Source organism: Mytilus edulis, chromosome 14, assembly GCF_963676685.1.
Source record: "Mytilus edulis chromosome 14, xbMytEdul2.2, whole genome shotgun sequence".
Taxonomy (NCBI): domain Eukaryota; kingdom Metazoa; phylum Mollusca; class Bivalvia; order Mytilida; family Mytilidae; genus Mytilus; species Mytilus edulis.
Genome location: NC_092357.1, coordinates 33,992,942 through 34,010,867, shown reverse-complemented (window position 1 = coordinate 34,010,867; position 17,926 = coordinate 33,992,942). Strand labels below are relative to the sequence as shown.

Here is a 17,926-nt window from a genome sequence, read left to right as displayed (position 1 = left end):
TGTCTGGCATAATCCTCGACTGAATCCATCAGTACTTTGAAATTGTGTTTCCAATTGAAATGTCAACTTTGAGAGACTCCCTTGAATTTATCAATATAAGTTATTACATTGTATTGTCGTCGTTTATGAACGCTCTTGTTGTGTAGCTTATTGCAGAATACTTTTCCTCCTTTTTATTGATAGTTCTATTATAAATGATATGTTTTTGCACTCTCTGTTCATGTGGTTTACTTTTATTTGATTTAAAAATTGTTTTTGTGTCAACAGTTTCCCTCCCTTCACAGCGACATACTAATGTCATACATATTTGTTCTACTCATTGTCATTCAATATATTGTTTTTAATAATTTACATTGTTGTCAATTTATTACTAACATTGGAAAACAGTATAATTTCAAAATGTGTGTTCTTATGTATCACTACATATTAATTCATAAGTAGACAGCCAATGTTGATAACATCGGTAAGTATTCTCTTTATCGGGTATAACTCAGAACCATTTTTGGTATTTTTTCAGTGTTTGAATCAAATAAGGAATATTTGTCCACTATTTGAATGGTTTGTTACAGATATGTCCCGATATGTACATGTATTTTGAATTGATTATAATTTTCGATAAAATTGACAAAGATTTATCATGCTGATGATTCGTCTATCTGCCAATAACATTGTATTACAAAATGTATTATGTTAAACGGTTAATAATATACGACAGTTACTTTTAGTTAAATGATTTTCGTGACGGTGAGTTGCATTCATTTCTGGATTTCAGGAATTAATCGTTATTTTGGAAGATAGAGATCAGGAGATGATAATGCAACTTGTACAACTGCATAATTCAATCTGAAACAGCAGAACATACATGTATCCTACTAATAGAGGATATGTGAAAAACGTGATGTAATATCACTTGACATAATGGTAAAATATTATAATTATGTTTACGAAGGTAAACACAGAATCACGCTTCAGATTCATGTTTGATAAAGAGATGTTTTCATTTTTGTAAGGGCATTAAAGCCCTACAATTTCAACATAATGTACAAATACGGCTAAGGCAGTATATGAACATAAGTAGAAAATTAAAAAGCAGAAATTTTTTAATAGATTCATATTAACCCAATTCTATTATACATTTTATAAGCATATACAAAACCCTAATTTTTGCTGTCATTTTTTATACTTTTATACTGAATACAAATCATCAAATATAGCATGTAAAGAGTGGTTAAATCTGGCTTAAAACATATGAACACGGAAATATTTGATAGGGGCAATGTGTCATTAAACAATATAATTGTTTCAATAGCTGATTTCCGATTTCCTTTGCAATAATGACAGAAATAGACTTTTAGCATTTTATGAACATATTTTTTTCAAAAAGTTATAATTTATTTGAATTTTGATCATACTCTTTTGTTGTTGCAATGATGCATTCGATCATCTATCATGGAAGACTATATACCAACTTCTAAAGTAAGTAATTGTTGAAAATCCGTAAAAAGATAATTTAGTGTACTTCTATTTCGTACACATGGTGCATTTGATAATCTGTAATGCGCATCGTACAAATTTCAATACAAAATATGTGTGGTACACCCAACTTGTACATTCACTTTGTATAAACAAATATATGTAGCGTTGCTATTCTGATAAATCCTTAAAATAATATAACAAGTTCTAAATAATCTAGATGAACAAACAATTCCTTCAAAATAAAGAAAAAGACAACACAAAATTAATGTTATCCTCATATGATTTAGTGCTGATGCTAAATGTTTGTTTCTTTAACTTTGAACGACAAACGATATATAGGCAAGCATTCTAGTCTTTACGTGTACAGCATTCCCATTGGAAGTAGCATATAAGCCGCGCACCAAATAAAGTATTAAAACACGAATCCACAAATGTATGGACATACACTGTAAAATAGAACCACATATGTTACCTGCCATAAAATTTTCTATGCTTATTTTCATTGTCTAATCATACTGAGTTGACATTCTTGATGATATTTTAGCTTTGATGTATTGTACATTACATTTTGTTTCTAATGAAAGTTATCATCTATCAATTAAGAATGCTATACAGGAACTACCTTCTTTCTTTTTACAAAACCACACCAATTATGCTATTCTTGCCATACAATCGTAGACTAGTTACCTTCATTACCATGGAGATCGTATGGGTAGTCACACATTCATGTATAATATATATTTAGGTATGGCAGGCCAGTATATAAAAGTCATGCTTCTTAAAGTGGTAGTTATAGGTAAGATTTTGTTAATACAAATTATTTAGTAAAGCGTCTGTTTATCATATTAGGTAATACCCTGTATTAATATTTCCCTATTACGTTCAAGAAGCGCACAGCTATTTCATCATATTCATCATCATTATTTTCATCGTCATCATCATCGTCTATATACATACTTTATTAATCCAGACTTTTCATGATATCTGTAATATCAATTTTATACACAGGTGTGACGGGAGAAAAAAATTCATCAATTTCGTTTGATTATTTCATGTTTCAAAATGTCATATGGTACAAGAGCATAGTGAATCATTTAACAGAGATTTTAACACACTGAAAACATATTGTAAACAAACAAAAAAACATCTTGTCTTATGGTTCTTTATGCAATAGATTCATAATACTGAAAAATTATTCTTCTGTGTTTCATTTAAATCTAAGTATTGGAAATATGGTTAGTAGAAACTTTTTGGAAATCTGGTTCCAGGTTGCTCATTCATTAGTTTTCTATATTACATAATTCAAATTCTTTAAATGACATTATTGTATCTTTTTTAACAGGATTCACTATGGATACAGAATGTCCAAAATATAATCCGGGTAATGTATCTGGCATAACACATGTTAAATAATAAAAATAAAAGTCATTTATATAATTGTACAATTAGAAGATAAATAAGAGAACACAACTTTGTTTAGAAATAGATATGATTGATTGTAATGGTAAAACAATTTCAAACGTGTTTGATGTTACAACTGATAGTATTGTGCCAATATTTATAACAAATAATTTGTATTTGTAATAGTCCAAATGAAGTCCATTGTGCTCTGATACTGAACTATCAAACGCCTATGTTATTGTTATGCCAGGTTATTCAAGCTACCACTTACACATGTGGGAACCATTTTCATAAAAGCTTTTAAACAATAATATTAGTTGAGATTGATAATTACCAGATATAACCATTATAAGCATTGCTGATAACCAGGAAAATTTTTATACATAGCATGCATAAATGATGAGAAAATTGGCACGCAATCAAATACATAAAATGTGAGTTTTATGAAAATGATATAATTGTATTCGTTGTGTTATAGTAGAAAGTGTTTTTCATATTTCATTTGAACTTACAATTTCAATTTGCTTAATATAGACAAGCCCTGTATCAAGAATCTACATTCAGTGGTTGTTCAGTCTAGTGATAGTTTGATATTAAACTGTACCTGCTTCGACAAAACCAATAGCCAATGGACTGGTCCAAATAAACGCCTACCTACTGTTCCTAGCCCTTACATACCATATTCACATGGAACAGAATTGAACCCACGTTTAAACAAGTCAAAATACATGGTGTTAGGTGGATATGATGTTCACAAATGCAATCTAGAGATTACAAACGTTTTGCCAGATGACAATGGTTCATACATGTGTCAGTATATTATCTCGGACACAATTCACATAGATGAATATAACGTATTTGTGACAAGTAAGTCATTATGAGTTTGACTTTCCCTTCGGTATCTTTCGTCCCTCTTTTATTTTAACATTCCATCTCAAATTGAAATACATATGTTGAAAGACAATATAAATGCAAACGATACCAGATGATATTGAACAACTACGGATTAAAAAGAAATCCAGAAAAAAAGTACGAAAACAAAACAGATGAAATGTTTCAGGCAGACATGATTGACAAATAAATTAGTTATGATGTATAGAACCAAGTGTTCAAAGTAGCGTTAGTACTAAATATATTAAGTTTCACCTGGCAACAAAGGTACATTGTGATACATTATTTCATTGATGATGTAAAAATTATAACGCTTGTAAATCCCTTATATGAGATGTAAGATAGACTAATGGATTATTTTAGTGATTTTCATTGTTTAGTTTTTTGTGTTTTACTGATAAAATTATATTCATCATGTTCATAGAGTCATCCTTTTGGGTTTAGGATTATCTGAAATGTATATCAATTATTCACGTATTTGGACATTCATCTTTGAAGTTTGATGGTTTCTGCTGCATGAGAATCAAGAAAAAATGCGTTTTCGACTACAAAAGACTCTCAGTGACGCTCGAATGAAACAAATTAAAATGGCCAAAAAAGTACGCGTTGAAGAGTACTGAAGACCAGGGTCCAAAAGTTGCAAAACACAGCTTGGGTAATCTATTCCTATCTATACGTTTCTCGTTAAGTCCATTAGTTAAATGGAAATCCGGTTCAGTTTGCTAGGTTATAATGATCTATTTGCAATATACATATATTGAATCAAACGTTGATTGATATATTGAAGGGTCAACACATGACCAAACTCGATCTACAGATATTGAAATGATACATACTGTACATAACGCATTCCCGATTACAGAATATGTGGGAGATACATCTTCAGTAAATCTTGATGAAAAGAATACGAAAACAGAAGCATACACATTCGAAAATAATCGTAAGTAGAGTTTGAGTCCAAATTCCTTTTTTGAAATCTGAGCTTTTTAATTCATTTTATCATCAATATTTTAATATAAGGCATAACTATATGAGTTTGTTATTTTCTAAGGCAGTAAATGTTCTCATTTTACCTGAATAATGTTGATTTGTTATGATAATGCATTAGACTGATGTTTAAAGACTGAAAATGCAGTTAATTCACATTTTCATTGAATGTGTACTTTGATTGTTATAATATAAACATAAACTTTTCTGAGATTGTTAACAACCTGTAACTGTAGCTGCTACTTGCTGAATATCAAAATCAGAAACGAAATTGAAAGACATGGTCTGTTAACTTCCTATTACAAAATTATAACATTAAGATTCATGGATGGAATTTGGATCTTTCTAATTAGACTGTATTGTCTAACAGTAAAATGACTTTATACATCCCCAGCAGATGGAAACCGTTATTAATCGTATTATGTACGTTTGTCACTTACAAATAGTTAATTAAAACTGAAATATAACTCCTCAATGACTCACTTGATAGAGGTTTGCTTCTCACAAGGAAGCTATGAAGCCAAGAGTTCCAAATGGTGAAGGTGAAATCATCCCTCCCTTCGTAAATTTTACTGACGCCATCACGAGTTGGTTGACCGTTATGAAATAACCGTTTCACAAACATGACAAATGATATCGGATATGTTCCTTACGTCGTAACTACATTTCCCTTCCCTTTCATGAATGTGACCTACCGAACAAGACTATTTACCGGATTTGTTATCACATAAGCAACACGACGGGTGCCACATGTGGAGCAGAATCTGCTTACCCTTCCGGAGCACCTGAGATCAACCCTCGTTTTTGGTGGGGTTCGTGTTGTTTATCCTTGAGTTTTCTATGTTGTGTCATGTGTAATATTGTTTGTCTGTTTGTCTTCTCATTTTTAGCCATGGCGTTGTCAGTTTTTTTTCGATTTATGAGTTTGACTATCCCTTTGGTATCTTACGTCCCTCTTTTAACTGCAAATCGATCGGCCTTTTCAATGAAAAAAGGATAATGTAATATTCGACCAGTATCGCGTTTGAATAGGAATCTGCATACCTTCTGGAACACCCTATATTATCTACTTTTGTTTTTAATTTTTTCCTTTTCGGATTTAAGCTATGTAGTTGTGGCTATGTCATGAATTTATGATATACCTGTGGAATGCTTCACATCATTTTGACCCATATATTATGCAAAATAAAGATGTAGTATATAATCGTTAATTATTCGTTTTTTTTTAGCTTAAAATAAATGTTTTTATCACATTTTCAATACGAATTGTTGACTTTGTAACATTACTTTGCGGCAATTTTTTTGCATCAATTCCTCACTTCATGAATTAAACATGTTAAAGGTTAAAACAATCCATTATATTTTCATCATTACCGCTCCTGTTATTTGCCTTTAAATTGTGTTAAAAAAAATTCCAAAAAAATCCAAGGTTCAATCGTAACTGGTCTTTATGACCAGACAATAAACTTAAACATTTTAAACTTTACAACATTTTGCGAGAATCAGCTTAGGGTCGAATTTTGTAGAATATTAACTACGTGTCTTAATTGATTTTCACTATAATCGGACAAATATGATTTAAACTCAGTCTGTATCTTTCAATTGACACTTTTATACTTCTGTTTCTCACATATAAGATTTGAGGAAATCATATAAGGAATCATATCTTTTGATCCTTGAGGATTAAATAAAGTGGATTTCACTTTTCTTAATTTACCAGATAACTTCAACACCCCAAAATGTAGCTATTACTACCAAGGATGTTTAAAACTAGAAATTATAAAATGCAAAATGCGTTTTGTTAAATGTCGTGAAATTTTTAATTTTTAATTTTTAAGACTTTATTTTTTGGCATCGACCTAATTAAAGGTCCTACTTTATTTCTCAAATAAAAGATCGGAAGATAACAAAGGAAAATAACATTATTCACAATTCGAGCAGAAACTGACATATCAAATAACAATCAAGTTGATGGGAACAACAACGATTCACAAGCTGTTATAATATTGAACGCTAAACGACGAGAACATCAAATGTTACCGAAAGCAAACTTTCTGACTTTCGTTAATGTAAATAGTACATCTTGATCATTTATCTTATCATCAATTATTAGGTCATCAACTTTGTATTTAAAGTACGGTAGATTTTTAGTCAATTGCTTGGAAAATATATTTGCGGAGGGAAAGTTGTAACCTAGAGTCAGCGTGTAGATCGAAATGATTGGTGGCCTAAACGTTAGCATCAGAGATCATATACACATGGGCACTGACCGGTGTTTTCACTTCTCACCTACACGAATGACACATCTGACTTGCTATATTGCTCCAATTCAAGATTTATTAATTGTGTTTTTTTCCATTTGTTTGTTCAGCAGTAGGCACCTGACGTCGTTGTAATTGTTTAATATGTATATAATAAGCTTTTTGTTATCTAAATAGGCGAAGAAGTTTCTGATAACAGGACCATGTCCCTAGAATGGATGTTGCCTCTTATTGGTATCCTTATTACATTTGGTGTAATAACAACTGTTGCATTGCGTAGAAAATGTGAGTCTTAAAATCAATATTTGGATTATAATAATTTTGCATTTAAACACCTTAATATATAAATAATTAAAAATTGAAAAAATAGATAGATGTAGGGGTAGTACAGATATATATCATTAAACTATGATGTAAAACAGAAAGTAAAAAAGAGAAAGAATGTATATTTAAAACACTTGTGTGATCACATAATAAAGATGGCAATGTTTAACGTTCATGACAAACATATTAGTTTACATAACAGGACAAGCAGATGTTGGTGTGATATGCATATGACTTCTTCAAAATAGAATATGTGGTAAAATTACAAAAGAGTCAACTCCCCACCAGAGCCACAATTACTTGGAAATAAGCAACTAAAAGTCACCGTAGGCCCTTTGCACACGGCTCACAAAATGTGATGTAAAACAATTCAAACGTAAAATATGGATTATACTTAACCGATACCAGAGTTAGATTGGTAAAGTTCATACATTTATAGAAAAAAGAAATAAAATTCATTATTTCAATATTTCGTTTGAAGTCATTGTGATCAGAATGTTATCCTACAAGTTTATACATGCGTTATATGCCATTGATGATAGGTATAATTGCTATTGATTATCAAATCCTTTCATGAATTTCGGATTTTAGAAATGATAGTTAACTGTCTTTAAACGTGTTAATTCAAACCCCGTTTCTTTTCAGACAAAAGGGAAAACACCACAAGGTATGGCATTTCTGTTAAGGTTCTTAATCTCCTTACTTTGAATATAAAGAGTTAAAAAGACATGTGATAAAAGAGGGACAAAAGATACCAGAGGGACAGTCAAATTCATAGATTGAAAATAATCTGACAACGCCATGGCTAACATTAAAAAACAGACAACTAAAAGCACAGAAGAAAAAACATAGAAAACTAAAGACTAAGCTTCTTGAACCTCACTACACAGTGGGGATTATTTCATGTGTTCTGGAAGGGTAAGCAGATCCTGCTCCACATGTGGCACCCGTCGTGTTGCTTATGTTTTGATAAAGGATAAATTGAATTCCGAAAGTAAAAATGTGGTTAATACAAGTTTGAATACACAGATTTTTTTTACTATCCTATCTATATGTAGAGTCGCTTTAAATACGAACGTGTACACCTTGAGTGCACATGAACCAAAATGGTAAATTTAACAAGAAAAACACTTAAATGCAGACGCATAAAAAGCTTAAAAGAAGTAAGGTTCATGTTTTCGCATGCTTTTAATTTACGAATTAGGAAAAAATGTCATTCAAATGATTTAACCTGAGCGATAACGTTTAGTTCCTAAAAAGTTTACATACAATATATATTTCAATGCCAGTTTGTTTTGTTCTTTTATCTATAATCATTAAAATAGTTATTACGGTAGACATATATATATATATTAATGTGATTCTATAGATATAGGAAGACGTGATATGAGTGCCAATCAGACAACTCTCCATTCAGGTAGTTTGTATCATATGATGCTGTTACAAATGTACAGAAATGCATGATGGTTTCCATTGAACGTCTGACTTTCGGCAATTAAGGGATTCATATTATTATTATTTTTTTGGAAAATTCAGGTGGATTGAAGATATTGAAGGAAATGCTCAAGGTGATATTTTCGTTTTAATATTCAGAAAGTATACATATTTATTAGAAACTTACACATGTTTTATTCAAATTCTACTCTATTTCTTTCATTCTTCATATTTTGTTTCTATTTTCTAATTTTGTGTTTGACAGAATATGCTTAAAGCTGTTTATTTATTAAATATGCAATAAATGTTGATAAATTTATCTAAAGCGATAGCACAATGCAATAGAAAAATATATTTGTGTAGTCTTACACTCCAGATAGAAATATTTATTGAAAAATATCAAATCGCGACAGCATTGTTACTTCTTTCTGGTGATAAAAATTATAACAATAGGTCTGATATGGTATTGCAAACAGTTTGGACCATCAATGATAAATGTCTAGTAGATTAAAAAGATATAGCAACTTTTTAAAACATACAACAATAAGTTAAGATAAAGCTGACATTTGTTACTTGACATCACTGTAAATTCCATCATGGATGTTCATGTCAAAAAGCTACGTAGATAGAAATAATGAGTTTAAATTCCAATCAAATATTTTTCTTTACGTTGGAATTTCTATGTTTTTGTTTTTTAAGGGGAGTGGTGGTTCGATATTTTCATTACTAGGATTCTGTTAATTTCAAAAACGAAACTTTTCTTCACATGAGACATCTTGAGAAAAACAACAACTATTCTTCGGAAAATGAAAATAAGTAAGCAAACTAGCAGTGCGTAATGTTATCCCCATGTATAGATAACTAATGACAATTTAACTAAAAAAAAGGTTAACATGTTTTGGTCTGGCGTATTAAATTATAATCCTTGTACCTTTGTTAACTATTCACACCACTGGGTCGATGCAAATGCTGGTGGACGTTTCGTCCTCAAGATAATTACATGTACCAGCCCAGTAGTCAGCACTTCGGTGTTGACATGTATATAAATAAAATGGTCATTTCTATAATTCTATGAATTTTTCGAAAAACTAAAGATTTTTTTATTCCAGGAATAGATTACCTTAGCCGTATTTGGCGAAACCTTTTTGTATCTTGCGTTCTCAATGCTCTTCAATTTTGTACGTGTTTGGCTTTGTAACTATTCATTCATCATTTGTTTATTCTTTTATTTGCAATTAGGTGACTCGTTTGACAATCGCTTGTACCAAGCATCCGACATTCTTGAAATAAACAACAGACAGAGACATAATAGAGTTAGCCGTAATCAAGCTTTGTCATCTTCTCAAATTCATACCGATGAAGGATATAGCGGTGTGAACGGTAAAAAACAGTGTATATATTTATATAATTTATATAAAACAATAGGAATATGTGGAAATATTGCAAACGCTTAATTGAAGTGGATGGTAGCAGGAGAGGGATGGAAGATTCCAGAGGGACAGTCAAACTCATAAATCGAAAATAAACTGACAACGCCTGGCTAAAAATGAAAAAAGACAAACAGACAAACAATTGTACACATGACACAACAAAGAAAACTAAAGAACAAGCAACACGAACCCCATCAAAAACTAGGAGTGATCTCAGGTGCTCCGGCAGGGTTAGCAGATCCTGCTCCACATGTGGCACTCGTCGTAATGTAGGCCACCGTACGTCTGTCAACACTGAGAAAACTCAATACCGTATAATTGTGGCTATGAAAGTAACGATATCAAAACTGTAATACGTTTCAAATATGAAAAGTATCGGCCTTATTTATAACAAAACAACATAAAATACGAAGAACAAATATGGAAGACACCAACCAACGATAACACATGCACATAACGGAAGTGGCGGGGTTAATCATATTGAATTGCGTTCAACCCAGCTAGATCAGTTGTGTTACAAAGTATGTATATACAGTTTTTGTTATTTCAAGCCAAAAAATAATGTACATTCCGAAGTAACATAACAGAATATTCGCTTATTCGCTTGAGTTATTCGGAGAATCTCAGATGGACATATTGGTATCAGTTACTAGAAATATTATACATATTTCGCACTCTCCTAAAAGTCAACATAAATTCCTTTGTAGTAAATATTTTAATAGATATTATGTATAGTTAAATATTTATACGCGTTCGTTTCTTTTTTCCTTTAATACATATGCATATTATTCATTATTATTTGATAGTCACACCCGAAAGGAATCTATGCATATTAAATCTCTAAATAATCGCATTTTGTCTAAACGATGATAAAACTCGTAGCAATAGGCCTAGAACTGGTATGGTTTTATAAATAGTCAGGGCCATCAATGCAAAATGTGAATAGATTAACAAATTTGACAACTTTTGCATATCTAAAGTTAACTTGACATTAAGTTTTAAGTTGTTGTTCATAATTGTCCATTAAAAAAATCAACTTGATATACATAACGAGTTAAGCTTCAAATCAAATATTAATTGAATTAATGCTTAAGGTTTTGTTAAAGGAGCGGTGGCTTGATTTGTTTTTATCTTAACATCGGTTAATTCGAACAACAATTCTTTCTTTATAAATTTCCTGTTTACAAAACTTTCCATTTTATAAAAACTAATGATTTTCTTATCCCAGGCATAGATTACCTTAGCCGTATTTGGCACAACATTTTGGAATTCTAGATCCTCAATACTCTTTAACTTTGTATTTGTTTGGCTTTATAGATATTTTGATATGAGCGTCACTGGTGAGTCTTATGAAGACGAAACACGCGTCTGGTGTACTAGATTATAATCCTGGTACTTTTAATAACTATTTCTTCAAATGAGACATTTTGAAAGAACAACATATATGCTTTAAAATTGTAAGTGCTGAAGATTTCAAATAAGCAATTTGCGTTCTTATTTTAAAATATACATACATATAATGACAGTTTAAATTGGGTCGCATGTTTTATTTTAAACTTATGCACCAATGTAATTTCTTTTCAATAAAATTAGGTGAATCTGTTCAAAACCGCAGGTACTATGCATCCGAAATTCCTGACATAAGCAATAAACAGGGACATAATAGAATTAGCCGAAATCAAGCTTTGGCATCCTCTCATACCGACGAAGGATATAAGGGTGTCAGCGGTAAAATATACTATTTAGATATAATATTAAGTATAGTATCTTGCTTTGTTTTACAAACACGCAATAAATTATATATAAAAAAGAATGTGTATTATTGCCAGTGAGACAAGTCTGAACAAGAGACAAAATGATACAAAAATAAACAGCTAGAGGTCATCGTACGGTCTTCAACAATGCTCATTCCGCATAGTTGTGTTAAAAAAAGAATAAACAATCAACTGTTCAAATTTGTAGCTAACTTACTTGGATCTTTATACACTTTAATTGACAAAGGTACGAGTTCAAATGAATCAAAAACTAGTTACATAAGGAAAAACTTTAAAAAAGAAATATATTAATATTTTGCATTTTCCTGCAAGTCTACATTATATTACAACAAAGTTTATAATTTAATAAGGTTATATATAGTTTCAGTATTTATACTCCTGCGCTTTTTTCCCTTTAAACTCTGACATTGTAAATTATTTATGAAGCATGTTCGTTAAAGATATAATACTTATATGAAATGCGTAACGAACGTATAATATGATAATATGCACCTATAACGACTCGGTGGCAGTATGGTCCAGTATTTCATCTATTGATATCAAACTCTTTCAAAACCAAGTTTGTGTCTTTGAAACCCATTTTGGACAAGCTCTACACAAATTTTAGCTGACTTAAAATGCCATTTTCACTGTTTACTAATATAGGAGATTCTCATCAGATCGGTTTTCAAAATCCAACCCCCATGGTATAATCAAAAGTGCTGAAAGTGGCGTCAAACAGCAATATCTAAATACACAACCAATTTCAAACCCTCTTGAAGTGTGGTGCAACTCGGAACAGTTATGTTCAATTGCTGGATGCTGCTATTAGGGATTGTGTAAGGTGGATTTTTTAATTGTGCATACAATTTACACATTCCTTATTGCGTGTATTTCCAGTCAAGCTTTATTCCTGTTTTCATCTGAAAACTATTCCGCGCGATTTCATTCTAAAAAAGTGTAACTTGTGTTTGTAGTGGAGCAACATCATACACGTATATAATTCAGTTTAGAAAGACTGAGAGTGTACTGTAATAGTAGGAAATCATTGTGGGTGAACTTGTGAATGTATTTTATGGAGAGTGTATTCGGATCCAGATATTGCATCATATATGTAGTTGAATTTTATTGTTAAAATATTATAAAGTTTTTCAATTTGCTGTTTTTTTTTATTCAGCAACAGTACCAGCAACGGAAACTACACATACTCGTAGAACTAATTTGTCTCAAAATGTCGACTCACAGGTGAGAATAAATGATAAAAAATCTAAATTGTTTCGCTTATTTCACTCAATTAATGAAATTATTGCATTATTTTAAAAGCAGGGTTTGGGTGTTAATAAATCAAGTTTGTTTGTTTGTTAAGATTACAAACAAATACAAAACTTTATCCAAATGCCTGATGCCTGATGCAACATTAGTCAACATGTCATTTGTATACGTTTTATAGGTAATGCCAGACATATTGCTATGAATGCAGAACAGTATATCGATTACTTAAAAAAATTATGCATATGTTTTTTTATAACTAAATGGATAGTTTGCATTATACATCTTATGTACATATACTTTTTTCTGAGGAAAGTTCTTTAATTTGTCCACATTTAGAAGAAGTTTACTTACTTTTAATTGCTTGCTTCCAGGAAGCAATTCGCCGACATATTTTCCGTATGCATAGTGACCTGAGCGTAACCCTCCTCGTACACATCCGGTGACCGCAATACGCATGAATCTATCATTAAATTAAACAATTATCTGATTGTATATGTTAAACACGTGCTCAATGCTCATGCTTTTTGTTATTTGTTTACTATAAGGTGTCAATCGGTAAACTTCGCCATATTTGTTAAATCATCACAGACAGAGAGAAAAAAAACTTGACGATTATACGATATATTTGCGTAAAAAATGATAAAATCGTGCACAGAGGACTAAGTTTATGATATATACATGCATTGGTTCAAGAATTGGATAAACATTATTTTTCACCACTCACTGGTTTCATATGACTTCAATACTTGCATTATCACTATTTTCAGATTAATGGTAGAAACATGCACTACGCTGAGGTTTCGTTTGAAGTCCTACATCCAACACATCGTTTTGTTATCCATGGCAATGATGATAGAACAGTTTATTCTGAAATTGATCATTCAATCAGAGCAGAGCCTTTACCGTCGTCAAGCAGTGAAAGTGAGGACGACTGACAGTGTTTTGGAGAGAGCAGTATTACTTTGCAGTGCATAGTTAAAGCTGTAACATTATTTGCGATCATCATGATCATTGGTGTAAAAAAGTATACAGAGAGCCTTCAGCAAATCAAGACAAAACACGTTTTAATCATTTGTGTTGTTTAATACCTAATTATGACAATTTATGAAAACAAGCATACTGATTTTGTTTTGTTATGTACAAATACTTAACATTTTGCTGAAACACTTCTCCTCAGCTGTATCTTTATAAAATAGTTTTAGCTCTTTTGGTTATATTTGACATACAAAATATAGTAAAATAGCAAAACTCCTCTTGACATCTTTAGAAAATCCTAGCCGACTGATCTCGTTAGTCAAATTTTTGTATCACTAACGTGTCAACACTAAAGTTGTGAATTCGAACCCTGCAGTTGATATGTGTATTTCGCTTCAATCTTATTTAAGTAGAATTGTTGTTTTCTTGCAAAAAATATCTTTTTTTTTTGCCATGGCATAGAAAGTTAATTTTCGAGTTTTAATGTCCCTTTCGTACTTTTTGCATCAGTTTTAAATAGACATACAATGTAGTAACTCCAATTCAACATGTCTTTTAAGATATCACACATGTGTTGGTAGTAAATAATACGCTGTAAATAAATATTGTTTAACAAGTTGTGAACTTATTAAATTTCAGACACATTAATTAACCCTCTTGCTGCCGGAGGGACACATATGTCCAAACCGGCAGTGCCGGAGGGACACATATGTCCATGGATAAATTTATACAAGCTTCTTATCAATGCTGTATCTCTTTCAATTAAAATACGGAAGAATAAACAGGGTTATGTTTTTCTCCAATTGGTCCCAAATGTAGTGGTCATTTTGTCGTGACGTCATATATCGAATGACGTTGTTGTTTTGCATGTTACGTCACAGACGTTGAGCTGTCGTATTTTCCGGCATATGAAATGCAACCTTGAAAAACGGTCGGCAGCAAGAGGGTTAAATACTGTATTTAATACATGCTTGTCAAGGAGACCACATGAAGCAGCTATATGTATATGTCACTGCACGGACGTCAGCAATGATTAAAAACAATTAAGAAATAATTCCTTCATGTCATGCTCTATGCTCATTTTAACATGGGTAGGCATTATATTTGTCGATATTTTACACTGAGCGTTAGCGAGGTGTAAAATGTGGTCAAATATAATGCCTACCCATGTTAAAATGAGCATAGAGCATGACATGAAGGAATTATTTCGATTCTAATAGGACAAATATAGTATTTTTATAGGTCGAAGCGTACGAAATTACCGTAAAAATGTTTGGCTGTTCCCGTTTCCTCCTGTGCATTGCATTTCATATTTGATAAGTTTAAAAACTACGAGCAGGGTAAATATATTTCATAAAAATATATAATAAAAGTTTATGTTAGCTGCCTAAATGTATATATTTTAAAGGATAACGATGGAAAATAACGTTAATATAAACAGTAAGTTTGTGCGCATGTGTCAAACATATTTTGTGCTCATTAGAACACGGCTTTGTTTACAAAGCGTAATAAGGACGTCATATTAGAATCACTGTTTTCACAAGCGTGTATTTTCCCGTAAAATGCTTACATTCTGACGGCAACGTTCTGTGACGTCGGGTAACTCTTTCATAAAAAAGCATTTGACGTGGGAGTACGATCGGAACAGCCCAAACAATATATTCATATTTTACAACGGGTGTGTACTCACACGCTTTGTATTTGTATGTGCATGTGTATGGTTTAACGAGCATTTTATGCTGTGACAGGATAACATATAAGATAATTCAATAGATGAGAAAGATCGACTTTATTCTACCTAAAAGTTATTAAAGGTACCAAGATTATAATTTAGTACGCCAGACGCGCGTTTCGTCTACATACGACTCATCAGTGACGCTCATATCAAAATATTTATAAAACCAAACAAGTAAAAAGTTGAAGAGCATTGAGGATCCAATTTTGTTCGGTGTTGTGTTAGTGTTACTCACACGTAAACTAAACACAATTACGTTCCCATTCATAAAACTCAATGTTTACATGTTCTTAAAATCATGTTTTGTCTACATGCAGTCGATTGTCGATGTAGGCCTTGTGTATGTTAAGTGTATACAAAACTTGGCAATAGACCTTTTCAATATCTCTCGACACCTACAGTTGAGAACGAGTACGACAGGTAAAATGTGAGGGGTCGTCTCAAAATTAAAAAAAAAATGAAATCATTGTTGATTTTATTGCTTTCATTGACAATAATAGAACTTTACTACAGAGTTCAAATAACATAGATTTTTTAAAATTTATTATAAAGAAAATGATGGGCTTTAAGTCACATTTCATCTCTGTAGACGTTGAGCTTCTAGCTTTCATGGTGGAATTTGGAAAATGAAAAGAACAAAGCGTGTTAATTGTATTTGATATTTAATTAAACAATGTTTCATGTCTGTTGACAAAGGCGGCACATGTTTCCACAATGTCTGTTAGTTTTGGCCTTGTGTGCCTCCGTAATGTACTGAATACTTTGTATTTAAAATTTAGAGAAGGGCTTTTAATGTAAGTCGACCAGTTTGTGATTATATTTGTGCATTTATTAAAATCAAATTCATTACTTGAAGAATTAATCTCAGTAAAAAGGAAAGTACGTTGTCCGTTATTATGATTGGAGTAAACTATTGGTACCAACATTAACCTCTTTTATTTCAAACTTCAAACTAACTGTGTACATGTACTAGTAATTAGACACTATACATTTAATGTAGGAATCAATGAAGGAAAATAGTTCAAGCATTTAGGGCTATATCGATTTTAACGAAATTCCTAAATAAACCCTTGCCAAAAGAATGTGTATTTACGATGAGATAGTTTCTCCTCATTTTCTGCCGAAATCACACCCATGAAAAAGGGGTTCATATCAGATTTTCGATGTTAATGATCGCAACAAGAAACATAAAATTATTTGAGCGACAGGCCCCATTTAATGACAAAACTGAGGTTAGGTCAGACATGTATTTAGCACAGCAAAGTATTTCTTAAAACTGTACCTTTAATTGTACACTTTTTAGAAATAGTGTCTGGAAAAAAATAGGCTTACTCTATAAAAAGGTCAAGACAGTTTGAACCACAGGTATTAATACATTAAATTTAGACACCAAGTGCTTCATAAATAAATATTCAGTGAAATTATGAAAATTTGCATGCCGTTGACATGTAAAACATTAATTGACTTGAATTATAGAATACCAAAAAATAAAATAATTTTAGGCTATATAAAAAAGAAGCAAAATGAATGCTAAATATTTTCAACTACATGTACTGGTCTAGTCAGAAAAGTGACATTCTTCAAAACCAAACCGGCAAATCAAAATGAAAGATAAGTCACACAATTGTAATGTTAAAGCAACTTATTTCAGATCATACATCAGAAAAAGGATAAGTTAGTGTTGTATATTCGTGAAATATTTGCCGCTGAACTATTTATTACTCAATAAGTTGAGACTTATATGAGGGTTGAATTATAACAATGCTATATACTGGTATCCCTAATTTTGTGGTGATATGCAAAGATCCGCAAAGTGTTCAGTCGAACTCTTCATCGATGGTGCTTAAGAAAAAAAACAGACCCGCGCCAAGTATGAAGAAACTGAGAACACTGCTCGTTTTTTTTAATCATTCGATGATATCAAATCTTACATTTGATGATGCTTTATAGAGGGGGTAGGCTCTTATCATAGAGTATAAACATACA

The 17,926-nt window shown here is 31.5% G+C and overlaps 2 protein-coding genes across 2 annotated transcripts; both read left to right on the top strand.

Annotated features, from left to right (window-relative positions):
• The first annotated feature begins 1,336 nt into the window (after window positions 1-1,336).
• LOC139502553 (uncharacterized) lies at window positions 1,337-9,560 on the top strand. Its single transcript, XM_071292052.1, has 8 exons — window positions 1,337-1,476; window positions 2,222-2,272; window positions 2,819-2,857; window positions 3,412-3,744; window positions 4,631-4,708; window positions 7,194-7,301; window positions 7,986-8,007; window positions 8,877-9,560. The coding sequence occupies exons 2-8, from the start codon at window positions 2,224-2,226 to the stop codon at window positions 9,022-9,024; spliced, it is 777 nt and encodes a 258-aa protein (XP_071148153.1). The 5' UTR covers window positions 1,337-1,476; window positions 2,222-2,223; the 3' UTR covers window positions 9,025-9,560.
• On the top strand, window positions 9,371-14,831 carry LOC139503262 (uncharacterized). The gene is made up of 5 exons (XM_071293024.1): window positions 9,371-9,395; window positions 10,014-10,154; window positions 11,798-11,932; window positions 13,136-13,203; window positions 13,998-14,831. Exons 1-5 carry the CDS (start codon window positions 9,371-9,373, stop codon window positions 14,163-14,165), a joined length of 537 nt encoding a protein of 178 aa, XP_071149125.1. The 3' UTR covers window positions 14,166-14,831.
• Window positions 14,832-17,926: the final 3,095 nt, after the last annotated feature.

Bases quoted from the DNA above. Each gene is read 5' to 3' on its own strand.
- LOC139502553 (XM_071292052.1), top strand. From the start codon at position 2,224: ATGGCAGGCCAGTATATAAAAGTCATGCTTCTTAAAGTGGTAGTTATA. The intron at 4,709-7,193 runs GTAAGTAGAGTT...TTATCTAAATAG, and splicing joins ATACACATTCGAAAATAATC to GCGAAGAAGTTTCTGATAAC. The intron at 7,302-7,985 runs GTGAGTCTTAAA...GTTTCTTTTCAG, and splicing joins TGTTGCATTGCGTAGAAAAT to ACAAAAGGGAAAACACCACA.
- LOC139503262 (XM_071293024.1), top strand. From the start codon at position 9,371: ATGGATGTTCATGTCAAAAAGCTAC. The intron at 10,155-11,797 runs GTAAAAAACAGT...CAATAAAATTAG, and splicing joins AGGATATAGCGGTGTGAACG to GTGAATCTGTTCAAAACCGC. The intron at 13,204-13,997 runs GTGAGAATAAAT...CACTATTTTCAG, and splicing joins CTCAAAATGTCGACTCACAG to ATTAATGGTAGAAACATGCA.